The 20,072-nt window shown below is 44.6% G+C and overlaps 1 protein-coding gene across 2 annotated transcripts in view; it reads left to right on the forward strand.

Moving 5' to 3' along the window:
- Window positions 1-20,072, forward strand: part of LOC104324704 (fibrillin-2-like) — a 116,227-nt gene that overhangs the window by 35,742 nt on the left and 60,413 nt on the right. For both annotated transcript variants that reach the window (XM_069790223.1, XM_069790224.1), the window contains exons 7-8: window positions 13,351-13,548; window positions 14,971-15,096. In XM_069790223.1, coding sequence (XP_069646324.1) covers window positions 13,351-13,548; window positions 14,971-15,096 — 324 coding nt within the window. The remainder of the gene's footprint in view (window positions 1-13,350; window positions 13,549-14,970; window positions 15,097-20,072) is intronic.

Consider the following 20,072-nt stretch of genomic DNA (forward strand, 5'->3'; position numbering starts at 1 on the left):
GTTTGGGGTATCAGTTTAGACTGGCAAGCAGTGAAAAACGTGCCCATCTGTGTTGATGAAAAGAAGGCATTCAAACCACACAAATCTATCCGATTACAGATTTATTTAGGGTTTTAATTTGACTTTATTTCACTATAACCATAAAAAGAGATAATTTTACTTTTAAACTATAATAAACTAAATTCCTGAATGCTAAGCAACAGCTTCTGGTGCTGTACACTCAACAAGCTGCATGTTCAACAGCTCAGGGCTCCAGTAAGAGGCTGCTTTGTAATGGAAGCAATCTAGCTACCTTCACACTTCATTCAGGAAATACTCCACTTCAGAGGTAAATACCTTAATAGCTAGGTACTCAAAGAATCTTAGCATCATTTCCTCTCTCTACTTGACATCTTCAGGGATGAAGAACTACTGAATATATTGTATAATCCCAACAGCCTTTGGTAACCTGAACTCACATTACATCAGTGTCAGAGGAAAAGCTGCAGTACAGGAAAAATGAAACTGTGGGGAGAGAAGCCAATTTTTTTTTAATAGTTTTACAGAAAAATGAAACATTTTGATGTCATGTCTCTGATTTCACCCTCCTTCAAGTAGGAGAAAATTTGTTGTAAAAAGTGACAACGTTTGAGTCAGGTGAAGGTGTGGAAGCTCCTCCTGATTCCAAGGATGAGGTTTAATTTGTTTTTTTTCCATCCAAATGCTGAAGTCTTCACTATGGATGCCAACTGGTACCTCTTGTGAAAGAAAGTCTTCATTTACTTTGGAAAAAAAAGATTTTTAGAGTAACATTCTCGATCTTTGTGGAGACTGTGGTTCCTATGATTTGTCTGGTTCAGAAGGCCCTTGCTATGTCTGCATGTCCTTTCCTCTTAATGGTGCAAGATTTCCAAAAGTTTAACCAACAAACTTGTGGGGTGGTGTTCTTCAGGGCAAACACTTCTGGGCTGAGCTGAAAGCCAGCTGTGCTCCCGAAGCCTTGCATAATTCCTTCCAAGTCCCATATCCCATGAAGAGTCTTGGAAAGGATTGTGTCCATGTAAAGATAATAGCAAACTTAAAACTGGCATCCAGTGTCTGAGTTCTGGCTCTTCCTTAGCCAGTGCAAGAAAACAAAGCCCTGTCACTGAATGCAGTGTTTCAAATGTGAACAAAAGCAAGGTTAGAGCCACAGCAGGTCCTAGATATGCAACATCCATGGAAGAGGCAGTGTGTATCTCCTGTTCTTCCATAGTCCTCCCTGCAGGACTGTTCTCTTTCCAAAACCATAACCAGGACTGGGTTGGATTGAAGTGAAAATGCTCCCAAACAGCAGCTTCTCACCAACAGAATCCATGTCTTTCAACAATTCACAGCCGTTTTCAAGAGATTCTCATTTCTCCTATTTCTTTCCAAATACCTTGAGGACTGTCAACCATTGAGTGAGGAGGACACAAGCTTTCAAAAACTGCCATGTGTAGGTGGGTTAAACCGTCTACAACCATCCTCTAAAAGAGGAAGACTGAGAGCCTGTGTGTGGACCTTGATCCCATCCCATGTTAGAGCCTTGGTTGGTCTCTTTGCAGCAGGTCTCCAGATGAAGCCACAGCAGCAGTCAGTGAAGAGCAGATCATGTTCTGCATGTCTAGTGCTTCTCCAAAAGCACTTGGGATATAACCAGAGTGGGCAAAATCGGGTCCCAGGCATAAACAAGACATAAACTTAGTACATGGGAAAAAGGACAGATAGCATCTAAACCGCTACTCAATACATTTTACTTTAAAGCTGTTGCTAATTTTCATCTGTTTTCTTCCTGCATCTCCATTATTCTGCTTATATCAAGATACAGATTTTTATATTTTAGCATGTATGTAACATGAGGATCTCCTTTGATGTGCACTCAGGGAAGATTTCTGAGTCCCCATAACATGTCTGTGTCTGTAATTTCACCAAAGTTTCAAAAGGATTTTGATGTCTTTTTTTTTTCTGGAGGGTGGCCTTGTGAACCCAGGGTTCCTTATAACTCATACAATTCCAGTCCTGGAAGAAATGTCCATTAACAGTGAGTCAGACTAATGCAAGTCCCAGGATTAGCATATTTTTATATGCTATATCAATTTCTCAGAGATCCTTACTGTATAGGACAGCAGTTGCTCTCGTCCTCCTAATTTCATTTGATTCTATCAGTCTAACTGCCACTTATCCATTGTCCTGAAATATTTAAGCACTAGAAGAATTGCATAAGGAGGCTGTGGATTTTTATATCTGTAGGTGTTTAAGAGCAGGTTATACAAATATTGGTTAGGTCTAACTCTAGTAGTCAGTCATGTCTAAGGGAAAGAGAAATTCAAAATGATCTCTAGCATGCCCTCCAGCCGTAGCTCTTCTAGTGACAGACACCCCATGCCATATATAAACAGAATACATGATCCAAAACACCATCTTGTAACATACAGATGGATGCTAGTGAGTGTCTCAGTATAAACGGCACTTTAATCCACTCAGATTTCCAGATGGTGGGAATATTGCAGAATACCCCATTATTCTTGCTTGTAAGGCCTCTCCAACCCCCTTCTGAGAAGAGTTATTAAGAGTGGCTTTGTCTCAGCTTTTCTGTTTCCTCTTCATAATGATTTTTTTTCCCCAAATTTTCAGTCTAATTTGGAGGCTTAGGAGAAATGAAGCAGCCACACAGGATGTGTCTGATCCCCATGCGAGCATGTAAAAGCCATAGCAGGAAGCAGCCAACAGTAACGTGGTCCCTTTGCTCACTCCTGCCTAACTCAGGTCACAGTCCTGAACTTCCGAAATGCTGCTCCTAGTGAAGTAATCCGTAGGGATGTACGTATTTCATACCTTTAGCTGGAAACTCCCCCAGAGCCAAGGCACGCAAGAACATACAACATGCTAGCAAGAAAGGGACCACAAATAGTTCATGGAAATTCAATGATATCTGAGATAACTTGGAAAGGTCTTTAATCGAAGCCTTTGCATTTCAGATTAAGGTACGTCAAATTCATTAATTTGAGCTGCCCAGCAGAATTTTTGTTCTGGGGATAAATGTCAGCTTGGCAAAAATATCTCCTCCATACAACCTCTGGCTGTGCCTGAGGTCCATGCACATTGTAAAGCTGAGCCCCAGTCCATCTGCTTTTCTGAAGGAAGAGTGACACACAGCAACAATCCCAGAGGAATGGAGAAATCCCAGAAACATGGACCGGGATGTGGCTCCTGAGACCAAACTGAAATTTGCTTTGCCTGGGCCTCCACATACATCCCCTGAGCTGCAAGGCTGTGCCAGGGTGTCATGAACTCTTCTTTCTTGGGTTTCAGTTTTCTGGGGTAGGAAAAAGGCAAGGGAAAGCACTGGCTATGGTGGCTCCTTTCTGCCATGCTCACTCAAAGCCGTCTGGGTGGTGCAAGTATAGTACGCAGCTGAGACATGAGTTTGCCGAACACTCGGCAAGCCCTTCTTCCTATCAATTCTGGATTAAGCTTGAAATTACTTCAACCAAAAATCTTATGGAGGAATGCTATTGGCAGCGGTTAAGATTTTTTTTCCCCAGATGAGCTTTTTAATAAAAGACTGTGTTTACAAAGAGATTTCTCGTCCTCGTTAGAAACCAGGGGTTCAGCTGATTTTTCCTAGTGCTCTGCTAATCCAGATGTTAAGACTTAAAGCAGAACTTGTAGCTGAGATGTGTGATGGAGTTCCTTCTCCTCAGCCTGCCTCCAAAGGTGAGGCATAAGCTCCCATTTCTCTACATTGTGGTAGAAAAAGCATTTTGATAATCAACTGCAGTCTGAAGAGCTCTGACATCTACTGCTATAACTTGCCTGCCTTTATGCAGAAAGGTCTGGCAGAAACTTCACCATGAGTGGAATGCAACTCTGTACTCAGTTGTAGGTTGCCATTTTCCTCCTGCAGACAGGTTTACTTCATAAAATAATTATAGTTCTGTGAAACCACATTTCCCTCTGATCTCTGCAGAAAGCCAGTCATAGACTGCTGGGAATATTGGTGGGATGTAGACGCATCCTGCACATATAATTTTCCTGCGTGCCCATGGGCTTTATGGTACAATCCTTAATGAGACAATCACATACTACTTTTCCCCTGCCAGAGAGTGGGCAGCACTCCCAAAGCACAGCTACTTAATACCTTTGTTTGCTGCTTGGTGTTCAGCATGTAGCTCAGAGGCCTGTTCCCTGTGCAAAATGGGAACCAGCCTCTGGAATCAGAATTAATTTCCTTCAGAGACCTTCATGGAAACAGCATTCCCAAGATTTATCTTTAAATCTGACAGGAATGTTTTGACTGGAATTTTCCAAAACTGCTTATCCTGGGTACAAACCTGTTTCAGCCTGAACAGGTAAAGTTTGGCAAACGTACAAGTAATAGCAGAGAGGGTCTTTGCAAAGAGATGCGTGAGTCAACCTTGTCCAAAAGCAAGCCATTTGTGTTGCCACTAAGAAACACAGGAGCGTTTGAGTCAGCTGTAGCTGAGTGAGCCAAGGAGCCTGGACCGTCATGGGTTGGGACCTTCTTGTCTCTGCAGCTGGCACCTCAGTCCCTGCTCTGGGTTGGGCAGGAAGGTGGCTGGTTTATCTTCTGACCCTTCATCGCTCTTGGGTGCAGTGACATGTGGCTTTCTCTCCTTCTCACTGTGGGGAGGGGTGTCCATGAGCAAGAGTAGTCTGATGTTATTTAACCTGCTGATCCTTGTGGGAGAAAAGCGGCATGAAGATAAATGCCTGTTTCCACACTTCACCCAAATCTGGAGACTCTCTCTGCAAGGGCCGTAAGCAGCCCTCTGCTAGGTGACTGTGAGGAGTGCAATAGAACATCACATCACACAGGCTCAGTGGAGGACGTTTGGATGTCGATGCATGAACAGCTGCAGTTCCTGTGCACTGATATCAACCCAAGGCTGTGCATCAACCCGCCGTTCTCTGCAAGCCCATGAAGATGACGAGGAGGAACGCAGACTGGCAGGAGAGGCATTGCTTGGTCCACATCTACTCAAAGGCTCTTGGGCAGTTCAGCAAATGGGCACTCAGCTCATGGTGGCACAGCAGCTCCAGGCCTCTCCGGCCAAGCAGGGTCCACATACATGCTCCATTTGTGGCAGGGACTTGGAAATCTTCCCACTGAAGACAAAGACAAAGCCTGCTAAAGTGTACTGGGATAAGATGCTAAGGAGAGCGCAGTATTTCCACTTACATTAATACCGTCTGAGAAAAATCTAATAACATGCTGTTTGTGTCTACTTGGTCATTTCTGAGACTTCTTCCTTCTATTTCAGGATGCTTTAGCTGTGGATAAGCCTCTTCCAAAGAACACCTTGCTCTGCCTCACACGAGCATTGCATTGCCACTTTTGAAATACAAAACCTTTGCTGAATGCAGCAACGGACAGATGAAGATGACTGCAGCTCATGCACAGTAACATTAATACAATCAGGCAAGACCTGTAAAACTAACCACATTGTTTGAAAGTCCTTGCTCAGTAGTGTTCTTGCCATTACTTCTTCCCAGCTCATTGTCCCAAAAGGAAAGTAGGCAAAATCCACAATCTCTCTGCCCAAAAATGCTTCCCACTTGGCAGACACAAATTTCTCCTTCCCTTGCTCAGTCCTATCAGGAACACACAATCAGCTTTTAGGAGGAATCCCCCCAAATTGAGTCACAGCTCAGCCCAGCCCAGCCACCATCTCCTTATATTCTTTCCCCTGATATGCAGGAGCCTGCCCATAGCCATGATCTCTGCCAAAGGAGTCTGAGAGGTGCAAGTCTTCCCCCCGGGGCAGGTGTGTGTGTGGGGAATTGTCTGGAGCTACCAAACCCCATGCCACCCCCAGCACCTCCATTCCTGCACCTCCATCTCTGGACAAACTGACCAGACAGGTATTCAACAGCCCACAGCATTCTGACCCCGTGGTCTCTTCCAGGACGGAGGACACAGCATGGCAGTGCCAGCCCCCTGCTCAAACCCTCCCAGACATTTCTACAACTGCTGGAACCACTGGCCCCGTGTTACCGTGTGTGCGCTTTGTGCCTCAGATGCTGCTGTAGTGGAGAGCCCTTGGAGGAGGGTTGTGCATGGAGCTCTATCTCAGGTTTCATCAGGCTAAGACTTTGACAGGAAACTGTAAAAATAGGACAGGAAAACTTAAAAAAGTTCTCCCTTTACTATTTCCTTTGAATATGTTTTTTCAGCACTTGGAATGTCTGGCCTTATAAACTGCCCCAGCCAGCTTTTTCTTTTCTGCAAAAGTCCAAACAGTTAAACATCAGGAATGTGGCTGTGTTTGTATGAGGTAAGGAAATGACTAGGTGGAGAAAGTATTCCATGAGAAAGGAGCCCTTTACGGAGACCCTCATGCTGTTCTCCCTGCATCCACCATCCCCCCTCCCACCAAAGCTGTCACGTATCGACACAGCCTGAGAGGCTTAGCAGATATTTAGAGTTGCGCTGTGTGCCGAGACCTACGATCAGTGTTGTAAAATCTCTGCATTCACGTTTAGTGCAACAGAAATAATCGCAGGATTTTTGGTTGGCTCCTTTCGGTTGGTTGTCTGGCTGGTGGCTTTTGGATGCTGTTCCCCTGTGTACTTTCCCATACGTTCATGGTCTCTCTATAAGCAGGGCATGAACTGCCCCATTAAGCATTTAATTTGTAAGTTATCAGCTCTCCCGGCAGCTCCCAGAGGGCACAGCCAGTCTTCTCCGTGGGGTCTCTGGGGAACACCCCCATCACAAGCAGCCAGAGTCTGTGTGGGAATCTTTTTGGGTAGAATTTGCAGAGGCATCTGCCAGATTAGTGCCTCGCCTTGGTTGCATCTGCTCTCGCTCGCTCCCAGAGCTCCAAAGCCCAGAAGGTTACAGACAGAAAGAATTGCAAGGCTGGCCTGGGGGACCAAGCCTCCTGCTGATGGAAATCATTCACTCAAAATAGAAAAATAGATATTGGGCTTGATATCCACTCTCCTTGCTCTCCTGTACTCCGTTGTTGGAGCTTTTAGAAAGCAACGTGGAAGCCTGCCAAAGCCTGGGGCATGTGTTGTAGTGACCTCATCCCAGCGAGGTCTGTAGCTCTCTGGGGATTACTTACAGGCCACGTTTCTCCTTACTGTTTTAAGAAAAAGCCTTCAGCGAAAGCAGTGTTTATTATGAGAAGGAATTTGATTTTTAGCAAAGAAAAATCTCTTCTTCCTTGCTGCTCTCTTTATTTATTTTGTAAAGAAGGAATTCACCCAGCCCATGGCCTGTCTCACGAGGGGATTCCAGCCAAATGGTGCCAGAGAAATGGCAGGCTGAAAGACGGGGTGAGAGCGCGGCGGAGAGCTCTTCAGTCCCTTCACCTTCCTTTTAGCCTGGACTCTGCAGATCTGCTTACACGGCTGGGGTCAGGCATATTCGTGTTTCTAGGATTGTGTTTTAAATAGCAAGGAAAGTAGTGCAATTGTTCCTGCTTTTGCATCTTCACCCAGGGATCTGGATTCCCATTGCAAGCATTAATTTACTCGGTGATACCCTGCTGGGTAGATGGATGTTATAGAAGTGGAGGAAGCTATCCTTTTTCTTGTGAAAATTTTCAAACAAAATGCTTCTCTTCAAAAGTTCTTTGTCAAAACCTACCAATTTTCCCCAAGGTACAGTAACAGCCAGTTAAAAGAGAGTAAAATGTTAATTTTAAATGCCTTTTGTTTTCCCCCTACAGCAAAGCAGTAATTTAAATTGGATATGAAATAAAGTTGTAAATATTTCAGGTTCAGATACTGTTTCAATTCAGGTGTTGTTACAAAACATTTGAAAAATGCCCTTGTTTATGGAAGTGTTCAGTTTGAGTTCTCCTTCAAAGAAATCAGTCTGAGTTGCTGAAATTAACATTTTCATGAAAATAATGGCATTGAGTTATGCTGTATAGCCCAGGGAAACATTCCCTACAAAAGATTTCCATTGTTTTAATTTAGCATTGGGGAAACTGAGCAATAGAGAAGGTGCCTTCCAACTGTTGTACATAAATGTTTGATAGCCTCAGAGTGGTAATTTTAAATAGTCTGAAATGGATTATTCTTTTTTAATGAGTCCAAGCTGCATTTCTGGCATAAATTATAGCCATGGCTGGCAAAGAGTAGTGCATCATTTTTTATTACCTCTTGTAGGAGGTGAGACAGGTTCTGGCAAGGTGAACTTGGGTTAAGTAGGGTAGGCAAAGCCTGGGCAGCGTCCTTGGTCAGCACAGCACCCCAAGTGCTGGAAACGGAGAAACTATGAGGTTTTGTGGTGCTAGCTTGGCTGAACCAGAAGTACTTGAAGCCGTTTACTGTGCTTTAAGGTCCCACCCCTTCCAACAGGACTCCATGCAGCACGTGGGTGAAGGCAGATGTCCACAGCAACCGTGAAGCGTTTCTCCACTTACGTCCTAGACACACTAATTAGGAAAGTTAAAAATGTCTACAGGGATATTTTCAGGAAGCTGCTTGCAAGTGGAATAGCGTGGCTCAGTGTAAGAGCATGTGTAATGGCATGGATCCCACCCATTAACTCCCCAAGGGTTTGTGGCTTGGAATTGTCAGGAATGGCCATTCATTAGCTATAGGGGTTCCTAACGATCTCCATGACAACCAGCCAAACATGGAAACTGGGAATAAGGTCTATTCCTGCTACGCTTCCTCTTCTGAGCACATCTGGGGCCTGTGTTGGCTGCAGGATTGAGTAGATAAGACTCACTGTAGCCCCAACATGGCTCTGCAGCATCTGCAAAAGTCCCCAGTTCAGGCTAGGTGGTGCTTCAAAACCATACTGGGGGGGGGGGGGGGGGCGAGGGTTTGAAAACAAAGAGCATAGCAAGGAGTCAGATTTCTTGTGGTTAATGCAAACACGTTGACACTTCAACTCTGATTCCATGGTGCCTTTTGCAATTTGAGCACTCTCTCTCTTTGCTGGCTGCTCAAGACAAGTAGGCATGAATAGTAACCTAATCTAACTCTACGGTGATAAGAAATCTACAGACTGAACGTGCTGAGCACGGTCTACTTTGAAATTAATAGGGCAAGAAAGAAAAATGAGATCAGTGCATGGATGAGGCTGATGACAGATGCTGGGCGAGAAGCTGATGTCTGTCCTATGCTGTGTGTTTACTGTTTGCAAAACTGCATTTGGAGAGGTTAAGTCAGGCAGTGAGCTGGCATGTTGTTTTTTGCAGCTACAAATGACTGGTAAAGGCCCAGATATGCATGGCCCTGCTGTGTTAAAAGTCTGTTCTGTAGAGGTGAAAAGATTCTGGCTGATTCCCAAAATAAAGCCTGATCCAGTATTTCTTGCAATCTCTTTAATGAGAACTTTACCTGCAGATGGAAAGGTGGAACTCATCCATATCCTACCACTGGACACTGTTACTGTAAGGCTGAGTAAGCTTGAAAGAGGGAACAGGAAGAAATCTCAGCTTTCAGCAAGGAAGCCACCTCGTCTCTGTTTTTCCAAGGAATGTACCAGCAAAGACCAAACTTCTGAAGAACAACTACCTGCAACAGGGTTCCTGGAAGATGGGATCCCATACATAGACTGTAAAAGGGCTTTAGACATCTCCTAAGTGCACATATTTCCTTAATAAAATTTGATTGGTGCCTCATTAAAAATTTAATAATTTGACCATTAAAATTAGCAACAGATGGGAGCTGGAATGCAGCCAGGCTTTCTGGCCTCCAGACTGCAATTTCCTTGGCTTCATTCCCTCTAAAGAAGTAATCTACATATGAAAATCTATTTTTGTCAATTATTTGTTTAAAAGGGGGTGTTCTCCTTACAATCACACTTTCATTATCAATCTCAAGGAATTCTTGCTGCGTTTCATCCAGCCATGCCTCAGCAGGATAATGTGGGAGGTGCAAGTTTACCCCTTTTCTCTCTGTACAGTGCTGCCATGCCTCAGCTTTTGGGTTATACATTTACGTGATTTGACCTCCTAAGTCAACCAGAGCCCTTTGTAGGTACAACCACAATGACATCAGCCACATGTTCTTCTCCATGCTCCTTCTGACTAGGAAAGGGGGAAAGCAAGCCCTCTTTATTAGGTGTTTCTGCATTGTCCTAGGGTTAACAAGGTTTCAGAATAGCTCATAAAATGTATGATATTTCACTGTAAGCACATAGGCATTGCCACATTCAGCCACAGCTGCAGCCCACCTAACTGTAGTTATCTAACACAGAGGCTCCAGCTGCAATGATGCTGCAGCACAACGTTGAACCCAAAACAACTCTAAAATTTAACTGCCCGGATGGCTTACAGAGTGGTAAGAGGGTGGATTCAGGGCTCCTGCCTGAGATGACTTTGTGCCTCAAAGCTCTGGCAGTGCCCATAAGCTAATGTCTGGGGAACAGTATAGGAACAGGGCAATCCTATATAATCCTCCTCTGTAAGAATTTCCTGGGGACCAGGCACCTGTAGCTCACAATCTTTGACAATTCACAACACCCTCTGTTAGGATTCCCCTTAACTTATATGTTGCCTGAAGAACCACTTTTCTCAATTTATTTTGAATCAGCATCACTTCTTATCTGCAGTAATGCACGCTAACTCTGCAAGTGAGTAGCCTGTTCCTCCTCAGGCCACTCATGATTTTGTACCGTGCTCTCAGGTCTTCCTCCAGGTGTTTCTTTTTCAGACTGAGAACCGCTAACCAGTGCAGCTGTTCCTCATACATAAGCCCTTCCACACCCTTGATCATCCTTGTTGTCCTTTTCTGATCCTTTCCCAATTCTGCTAACTGCTTTCTGAGTTGGGGGCTAGGACTGCAAGCAGCCCTGAGGATGGAAACAAACTGTGAGTTTAGTGATGATGCGCTCTCTTTAGTTCTTTATTCCTCTCCTAATACTTTAGTACAGTCTGTCAGCTTTTTTGTTGTTACTGAGTTGATCACTCTATTGAAATAAGATCACAAAGCAATTTCTTTCATAGTTCTTTGGATATGATTGTTGAGAAGATTTAAATTGTTCACTAGCGTGGTTATAAAGAGCTCTCCTTGGTCTGTTCCTCAAGGTTGAAAATTTGAGCAAAAGCCTTGCAGTTTTACTAAAAAAGACAGCGGGTGAGAAAACTCAAATTTTGTTGATTTCTTTTCTAGGAATAAAGTAGAACAAACTAACGCATTAAACTTGGCATGGCAGGAGACATTAATGAGGACCATGTGCTTTGGTATCTTGTTAAAATTTGGGTCAAAAAAAGATGATTATTTGGTAACTCACCATTGCAAATGTAGTACATATTTCTGCGCAGATTTCCAAAGGCATTTTTATGAGATCACGTCACCTTTATACCAATGTAACTTCAAAATCATTGCCCTTTTTTTTTTTTCCCTCAAATCCTTCTTGCTGTTTACATCTCAGTGACAACCACAGACCAAGCTTGTTTTGACACTCTTTTCAGCATGAGTTTTTAAGTATGACTGTGCTCCCAACTGCTCAAGAAATATAAATCAGAGGGAGCATTAAGCTGGAAATAAGTAATTATTGTGCTAATTGATTCTTTCCCAGAGATGGAGGAGGATTTCCTGTGTGGTTTCCATGTAGCTTATGCTTACCCTGATGCCAGGTGGGACAATTATAACACAGATGAACCTCACACAGTTTTTACTCGGCACAAGCCCCAGGGCTGAGGAAGGCACATCAGCACAGGCACTGGCAGTCTAAAGCCTGGAGTAATTGCCAGCATTTCCAGATGATCTTTTACAGCCCAGGATAAAGGCACTCTCTCATGGTTTCAGGCAAATGTAGGTTCTGCCAATGTGGCTGCCATGCAAACATACCCTATGGGAGAAAACTTTCTGTCTCAAACCATCTATTTAATGGTTTTCCTTGCTTTTTATTCTTTGCACATGTGTGTCAGGATTTAAATAGAAGGGAGCTGATTGCAAAGATCATGTGTGGAAAGACTTATATCTGAGAACTTGCAGGCCAAGAAATGGAGCTTTGCTTTGTTGAGTGTCTACATTATACTAAGACATTTCTGGAAACAGAATTATTAATCTTCAGATGTGGGTGCCAGTGCTGCCCATGGCTTGTGATTTAGGTATAACCACCCTCCACACAAGTTTTTTGTTGCTTCACATGTCAAATCCAAATGTTTCACTGCAAAGACAGCTGTGAGCTAATCTGGGTACTGATGCAGGGATTTGGGTTCACAGTCAATTACTAATTACTGGGCACTCCAACATCAAAATTCCCTAAGCAACTTTGCAAATCTCAGCCAGGCTATCTGAAATAACAGCTATTTGACCAACACCTAACTTTCTTAGACAGTTAATGTGGAATTTTCTGGTCTGAGAATAACATGGTTAAAGGTCCTTTTTCCAGCCACAGATCAAACACTTGCATGCAGTCATCTATTCCCAGTAGAAGAAAAAAACCCTCTTGTTTAAGAATTTTGTTTCCTGATGAATTCCTGCTGTGCTAATATCCCTAATCAAGGGTCATGAGAGCCCAGACAGTGGCAAAACCAGATTCCTTAGTGCAAGCCCTTCAAAATCTTTTTGTTTTTTTTCCCTGTTGGGAATGGGAAACAGGCTAATTGTTTCTGCAGCATCTGGGTTTTAAAGATCTAGTTAAAATTGCCAGGGGACCTTTAAGAGTTAAACCAAAGAAATTAATCACAATGACATGTATTACTGCAGGAGGTTGCCTTTACAGAGACTGTCAGAGGGTATAGAAATCCCTTTGTGGGCTTTACAGTAGGCATCATGGGGAAAGGTTTGGGAATTCTATCCCAGAATGTTTTGTGGGTGAGATTTAGGACTCTTACTCTGCAAGCCGAGTAGAAGTGATCTGACAACAAAACATCTCCATCATCCTCTATGTTTGCATTATATGGACTGTCAGGCCCTAAGGCTGTCCAGGAAAGATGCTTGTACCTCATAGTCTCCATGTGTATCTTTGCCCCTAACTAAAATGAAGTTTGATTGCTTTGCTGACCCCAACAGTTCCACAGAACAGGTGAACTTGCAGTCCTGAAATTGCCTCTTTGCCTGACTTCATATTTTGAATTCATTCTAGGGCCGGTACTTAAAGGGAGTGACTCAAAGTGTAGAATAAGTGTAGTTCATGGGATGAGTCTGAGGGACACCAGGAAGACCTGGCTTGGAGAACCTCTAGATGATCGCATGAAATGTACAGCAGAAAGATCAACCTCCAGTGCTGGTCTCCAGCTAGGTCTTAAATTTTTGTTCTTTTCAAGATTGTGGTTTTTTTTTTCCAGAACTTGTTGACTTTGCACCTGAATGAAAGGAAAGGGAATAGGCACTCTGCGTATTAGACAGAAAACCTTGTGTTTGTGTCTTGATCTAACCTGTGGATGTTATTTTCTCCCTCAGACTATCGTACTGGTCCCTGCTTTAGCCAAGTAAATAACCAGATGTGCCAGGGTCAACTCAGTGGGATCGTCTGCACCAAGACCATGTGTTGTGCCACCATTGGACGGGCCTGGGGTCACCCATGCGAGATGTGCCCTGCCCAGCCTCACCCCTGCCGCCGAGGTTTCATTCCCAACATTCGCACTGGAGCCTGTCAAGGTAAATGCCATGAACATCTAAAGGATGTTCCCTTACCCGTCCTGATGTGCACTGAAAGGGTGAGTGATGAATACCTGTCAGGAGCCCCAATACAGAGAAAGTTCTCTGTGTAAACTTTGCTAAATTCATCATTGTATGTCACAGAGCATCACCATGGACCTTGGGTCTCCCATAGGATCATCTAAGATCCTCTTAGCTCAGTTAAAGATTCTGGCCGTGCTGTGGTTCTCAGGTGACTTCCTCCATCCCACAAGATGTAGTGAATCAGGCTTGTGTGTCACCAGGTTTAAAACTAAGTTACAGCCTTCCATATAGCCTCATTCTGTGGTGCTGCTGTTGTTGTTGGAGCTTCTGTCCCAGCACTGGAATGTGATCAGCACTTCTATCAGGTGGCTAGTGCTCTGTAAATTGTATTATTGGTTCAAAACAAAAGCCATGACTCCTTCAAGATCACACAGGCAATTACAGTATGCATAAATCACATGCTTAGAGGTTGCATTCAATGTCTAGGACACCCAGGCAAAAATAGCAGAATGGTCCACTGAGCTCCCATCAGCAGGTCCCATTGGCAGCCTTTCTGGAGCTGCCATTGCATCCCCATAGTGGTGGGTTGCAGGAGTCTCCATTTAGAGTTGCATGAATTCCTTTCTGCATCCGCAGCTGATTTCAGCCTTTACCTGCCATGATCAAAAGCCAAAATTACAGTCCAAGTCCCACATTGGCCAATGTCTGTAGGATAAAATTGGGAAGGCTGAAGAGGACAACTCTCTTGCTGTCTGTTGTAATCTGTGTTTTATGGCCCTCATCTCTTCAGGAGAGCTTGGCCTATTTAATGGATTTGTCACTCACTGTTACTGCAAGCAGAACTAGAGTATAAATAATATCTGCAGCACATGAGCATGCTGGTTCTAGCAGCAAGTACTGAGGCCTTCCTGAGGTGCTTTGGAAAGCACAGTGTCACCTCATCAATGAGGAGGCCATGGCTGCAGGATAAGCCTTCCTGGGACAGGGCTGAAGAGCAAAACCTTACAGTCCATAGGTTCCCCTCTCTGCCCTGCAGTAGGTGTTGCTCTCTGAAGGCTGCAGGAGGATGTCCCACCAAACCAATTCTCCTCCCCAACTCAGCTACCAGCCTGGAACAAACCACTTGGGCATAGACACAATGATGTTTGCTTTGGAAAATATTACTGTACTTTTGTCTCCCTCTTGCTTGTGTAGATAAGCCAGCAATACCTTTATGTTCCTTTTCTGTCCTTCACCTTATCTCTAATGTAATCTGATGGGTAACTGCATTATGAAATGTAAATCCACCTACTTGGAGCAAAGCTGCTTCTTTCTCATAGCACTCCCGCCATGCTAGGATTGAACATTCATCTGTTGCAATGGCTGCACTTTCTAACGTCTTTGCTCTTCTTCCTGTAGATGTGGATGAATGTCAAGCCATTCCTGGCCTCTGTCAAGGTGGTAACTGCATCAACACCGTGGGTTCTTACGAGTGCAAATGCCCTGCAGGACACAAGCAGAGCGAGACCAGCCACAGATGTGAAGGTAAGATTGCAGACTTCTGCACGGCTTCACCAAACTGCTCAGCACTGGGTTCCCAGATAACACTCTGAGAGTACAAGGGCATTTAAAAACTTGAGAATCTGCTCACAGGGCATCTCCAAGGCTGTCAAAGCAGAGAGATGAAAGAGCTCCCATGCCAGCCTTGATCCTAGCTCCCAAACAGGAGGGAGTACTGCAAGCATCAAGGCATGTTAGAAAATGTACTGCAAAATGAATTTCTGAGCTCTTTATCTGCTTCCCAGAGCCCAAGGCAAAGAAATGAAGAATAGAGCTTGCCTGATCTTCTGATCTTCTCTTAAACTAGGAGGAGGTGGGGGATTTGTACAGGTGTTTTCTGAAAGATATTTTAATGGCAACACAGACTCATTGAAGAGAAGGGACCTCTGGAGGGCTTTAGATATCTGCTTAGATCAGGACTGGCTTCAAAGCTATATCAGGTTGCTCAGTCTGATCAAGTTTTGAAAACTCAAAGCCTTTTCTTTTGGGGCTCTTGTCCCAGGGTTGCACCACTGTCATGGTGATGAATATTTTCCTTATATCCACTTGATATTTATATTTTTGCAGCTTGCAACTTCTTGCCTCTAGTTCACTAAAGTAACTGGAAGGAAGGCAAAGTAGGTGGAGTCTGACTAGCTGAGATAGTGATGGAATAAGACAACCAGAAGTAACATCATATCTCTCGGAGTACTGCAGAAGGTCTGATTCCATGAGATGAGGGTATAGAGCAAGTAAATGCAGTGTTGCTTCACTGACTTGGTGATATTTTTCCAAACTGACATGTTGGCCAGAACCTGAACCTTGTCCTTGACTACAAAGCACACACAAATGAAAATTTGGTATTAGAGGCATGAAATGCCAGTCAGCAGCATGCTTATGAGCATCCCTCCTTTGAGCCAGTGGCCTGATACTGTTCCAGACCCAGAGGGGAAGCATACCTCCCTGCCAGTCCAGGGTTGTCTGCAGGCAGTGTGCCTGTTGTGCCTCGTTTTTCTGTCTTTCTGGTTACTTTGTAGGATGCACCTTGCTCATATTCAACTGAATTGTAAATGGGAGTGACCTTTTCAGCCTCAGCATCTCTCTTGGAAATGATACAGTACTTCAGAGGCATGGTTTGTGCTTACAGTTAGGGATGCTTTAAAACTTTCCTGCTTTAGCAGTAGCTATGGAGCTACTGTAGCTTGAAGCCAAGCAGTGGGGAATGCAGTCTGCCTTGTCACAGCGTCAGCCTTAGCCTAGCGCTGTGGGCAGCCTGGGGATTGCAGTCAACTTTCAAACTCTCTGGAGAAGTTCCCAACCTGATGGAAGGGAACTTTGCAGAAACTACTCTTTGCCTCTTCTTCAGCACAGAATTTGGAGGGGTTTAAGTATTAATTACCTTCTAAAACCCTTCAGTGGAGGACCCAGATGCTTTGCTCAGATGTGCAGGTGCAACTCTGCTCTGAATATGTAGGCAAGCTGATCTGCAGTGTCAGCAGTCAGACCCCCATGTCTGGAGACAGGGCTGCAGGAAACAGAAAGGATCAGTCTCAACAGCTCAGCAGGGTCTGGTAAGATGGTGCAGAGAGCTCTGCCATTTTCAAGGGAAATACTTGCCACGTGGTTAGCGGAGTTGCTTAGAAATGGCCAAATACCTCATCCTCAGACCAGAGAACTAGTTTCATTTGGGCTGTGAAAATTTAGCAATGTTAAGACCAGGTGTGGTACTTAAGGCAGAGCTCTGCCTGCTTCTGGAAGCCCTTGGAACTGCTCTTTGCTCTTGGACTCAGGATAAGTTGGTCCACTGTGTTACTTTGTGAAATTCAGGACTCGCCTAGGCAGTGCAAGGCAATGTCTTGGTCCATGCCGTAAGGGACACACTTCTGTAGTGAAGCGTGGAGCGCAGACAGGATGAGGTGCAGTCAGTATGTTAAACATTCACAGTGCCACCAGTCTGAGCACTCTTCATGCTGTTTTGAATCTGGCTCCATTTCCTTAAGGTCCGATCTCAGCATCTCCTTTATCACTGCTCGCACGTCTCTGAGAGGTGTGCAGACCTCTGTAGGAAGGACACGCTCTCCCCAGACATTTTGCAGCAGTTCTCGTGGGTCAGACGCATACCTTGCCAGGCAGGCTGCACCTCTCAGAAGTAGGGGAATAAGCATTTGTTGTATTTTCCAAACATCTGGCAAATGAAAAGCAAAACAGCATTAAACTTTTCCTGCCTTGGTTGTAAAAGCTCTTTCCCACATACCCTAATGAAACCCCGCTGGCCTGTGTTTGCCACTTTAGGGTTGAAACGTGTTTGTTGTGCTGGTGTGACTGCGTCACACCTAGCTGGGCTTCAGGACCTCAGCTTCCCAAGTGGAGTTGGGAGCTGGGCTTCAGGAACTCCACTTCCCATTCCTGTCCAAGGCTCTCCTGTAACCAAGACAAGGGCTGATGAATGTACTAGAATCCAGATGTTTAACCTCAAATTTGTTTCCAGGTGGCAAAGTTATTTGCAGTGGTAGAACTGTAGGCAGCTAACTATTACACAGAGAGAGCACTTGCAGGAGCCACCATATAAGCATGGTAGCTTAAGCAGTCACCATATAAACATTAAAGCACCTCCATGGCACTGGGGGTTTGACAGCATTCGTTGTCCCACGGGGTTTCTCCCAATGGTCAGTTCTCAGGGAAAGGAGTATCACTGCTTCCAGGTGACTGTTCCCATACCCCCACCTTCCTGCAATCCAGACATTTTCCTTCCTAGGATAATTCTAGTAGTCTCTGTGTCAGTGCATGCCGTGTGACCTGGGTTCAGCCCTTCAGAAAAACTTTTCCGAAGTGAGACACAAGCTACAGAGGTTAATCCTTCAGTGGGGGAAGGACGTTCTTTTATGTTGAGAAGACATCTGTGTCTGTGGATCTTCCTTGGCAGGATGCCATGAGACTTTCTAAAATTTTAACAGAGGGGTTTCTTGCAGTGGTCCAGCATCCAAGGACTTGGAACCGGTAGAATCTAAAACAGCCCTTTTACCTGCATCTCGGGTGAAGAACCAGTTCCCCAAATCCAGTGATGTCCCATGCAATTTGGCTGGCCAATGGGCAAAGGCTGGACTGCACTAGAACCATGGGCCCAACCTCAGGATGCAGAAAATTGTTCTTGCCTTGGTCTGCCTCACCCATGCTGGCTAGGGACCAGACAAAGCACATATGAAATCAGTTTAGCTGGAATCTCCTATATACCAAGATTAAAAACAATCCATTGTCTGAATCTGTCATCCAGATGCGAGGGGCCTCTGTGTGGGTCCCCGCTTCCCAGAACGCCTGCAAAAGCAGCATGATGTGGCCATAAACAGCTTCCTTTCACTCTCCTTCCTGGATGGCCATAAAAAGAGACATCTACGGTGTCTGTTCCATCACTTATCTTACCTCAATGGCTGAGGAGACCACCAAAAGAGGATGCTTTCCTTTGGTATGATTTACTGACCTAGGGGTCCTTCTGTGAGAATGACATAAACATGAGGGGTGCTCTAAACTGATAGGGTTGAGATTGTTTTCGAGGGCTTGTTTCCCAGCCATGAATCACCAGCATGTCCCCACCAGGCAGTCAGAAGGTGAAGAGGATACCTTTGTCTGGGTTGTCACTGCTCCCCTCTAGGGCATGTACCCCGTGTGAGTCCCTAAAACTATGTGAATAGGGGAGTAGAAAGCCAGCATCTTGTAAGGGGTTCATCTGATGCTAACACTTTATAAATATAGGAAGATCTGGACCCTGTCTCGGAGTTTGCTGCATGCTTTGGTATGTCAGGAGGGAACAGTTTGGTACAGCTGACAGAGCACTGAATTCCTGATTTGCTGAAATGGTCTGTACTGCCAAAGTGGCTGTATCAGTCCAAGTAACCTCCTCACTGAGCCAAGGGTTTTAATCAAAATAATGACCACAAGCATAAGAGGATATTTTCTTTATCCAGGTGTGCTCCAAGCCTAAAATCTCAAAGCTGCAGGAGTTCCATCGTTGAGTCTGTTTGTGCTAACTTTATAGCTGGTGAAAGGAGTGATCTCTCAGCTTGCACTGAGACCATCTTGCTTTAGGAAGAGGAGATGGTTTCCTCTTGTTTTCAGATTCCTTATCCAAGACTAGCATCCAGGAAATATTAAAGCTAGATTAAATGTCTAAGTTAAATTCTTCCCTAGTTCCCAAGAGCTTGTATTTTATGCTTAGAAGATTCCTCCTGGGGAGTGAAGTCAGCAGATGGGATTGCGTTTGAGCCAAAGGTCAGAGCCCGTGTCACTGTGTCTGCTGATTAATGATGTCTCCCTCATTAACGCAGCAGCATGTACCACTAATCTTCTTTGGTCTTTTTATTGGTGGGAATAGGCAGGAGTAGAGATAATGTTTTTCGTTTCCCATAGTGATACTTATCTCTTAACACAAATGGCACCTGGAATTAAGGCTCCATTTTCAGTCCCTGAATCCCTGAAGAATAAAGATGCTTTTCTTATGCAAGATCTTCTATGCTGATAACGGAGGCCAGCTCAGGCCCTGATCTCCCAAGCATGTGAGGGGGCTGCAGCTGGATACACTGGATGAATTTTGGTCAACCCCAGAAGGAAAATGATGTCCTTTTTCTATCTGCAAAATATGAAAATGTGCACACAACGTCAAGTTTGGATTTGAACCTAAATATCCTCTAAGTTCAGGGTTGCTCAGTTCCAGAGTTATTTCTGCAGCTCATCTCTAATGAATGTGACACTTTCAAATAGTGGCTTATTTTATGCCTTTGTTCATTGTATTCTGAGGGAGCTCGAGGGATCAAGAGTTCCTGAGCTTGGGCCTGTGCAACATATAATGAGAAATTTCTGGCACAGAGTTGCCTGCTCACTTTCTGAAAGATGTAAGCAGGCTGTGAAACACAGCCCGGGGAGAGGGGGGGGCTGGATCGAGGGTGGGGAAGGGGAAGGCTGTTCTCTTAACCAGCACTAGAGACAAGGCC

Source organism: Haliaeetus albicilla, chromosome 8 (assembly GCF_947461875.1).
Source record: "Haliaeetus albicilla chromosome 8, bHalAlb1.1, whole genome shotgun sequence".
Taxonomy (NCBI): Eukaryota; Metazoa; Chordata; class Aves; order Accipitriformes; family Accipitridae; genus Haliaeetus; species Haliaeetus albicilla.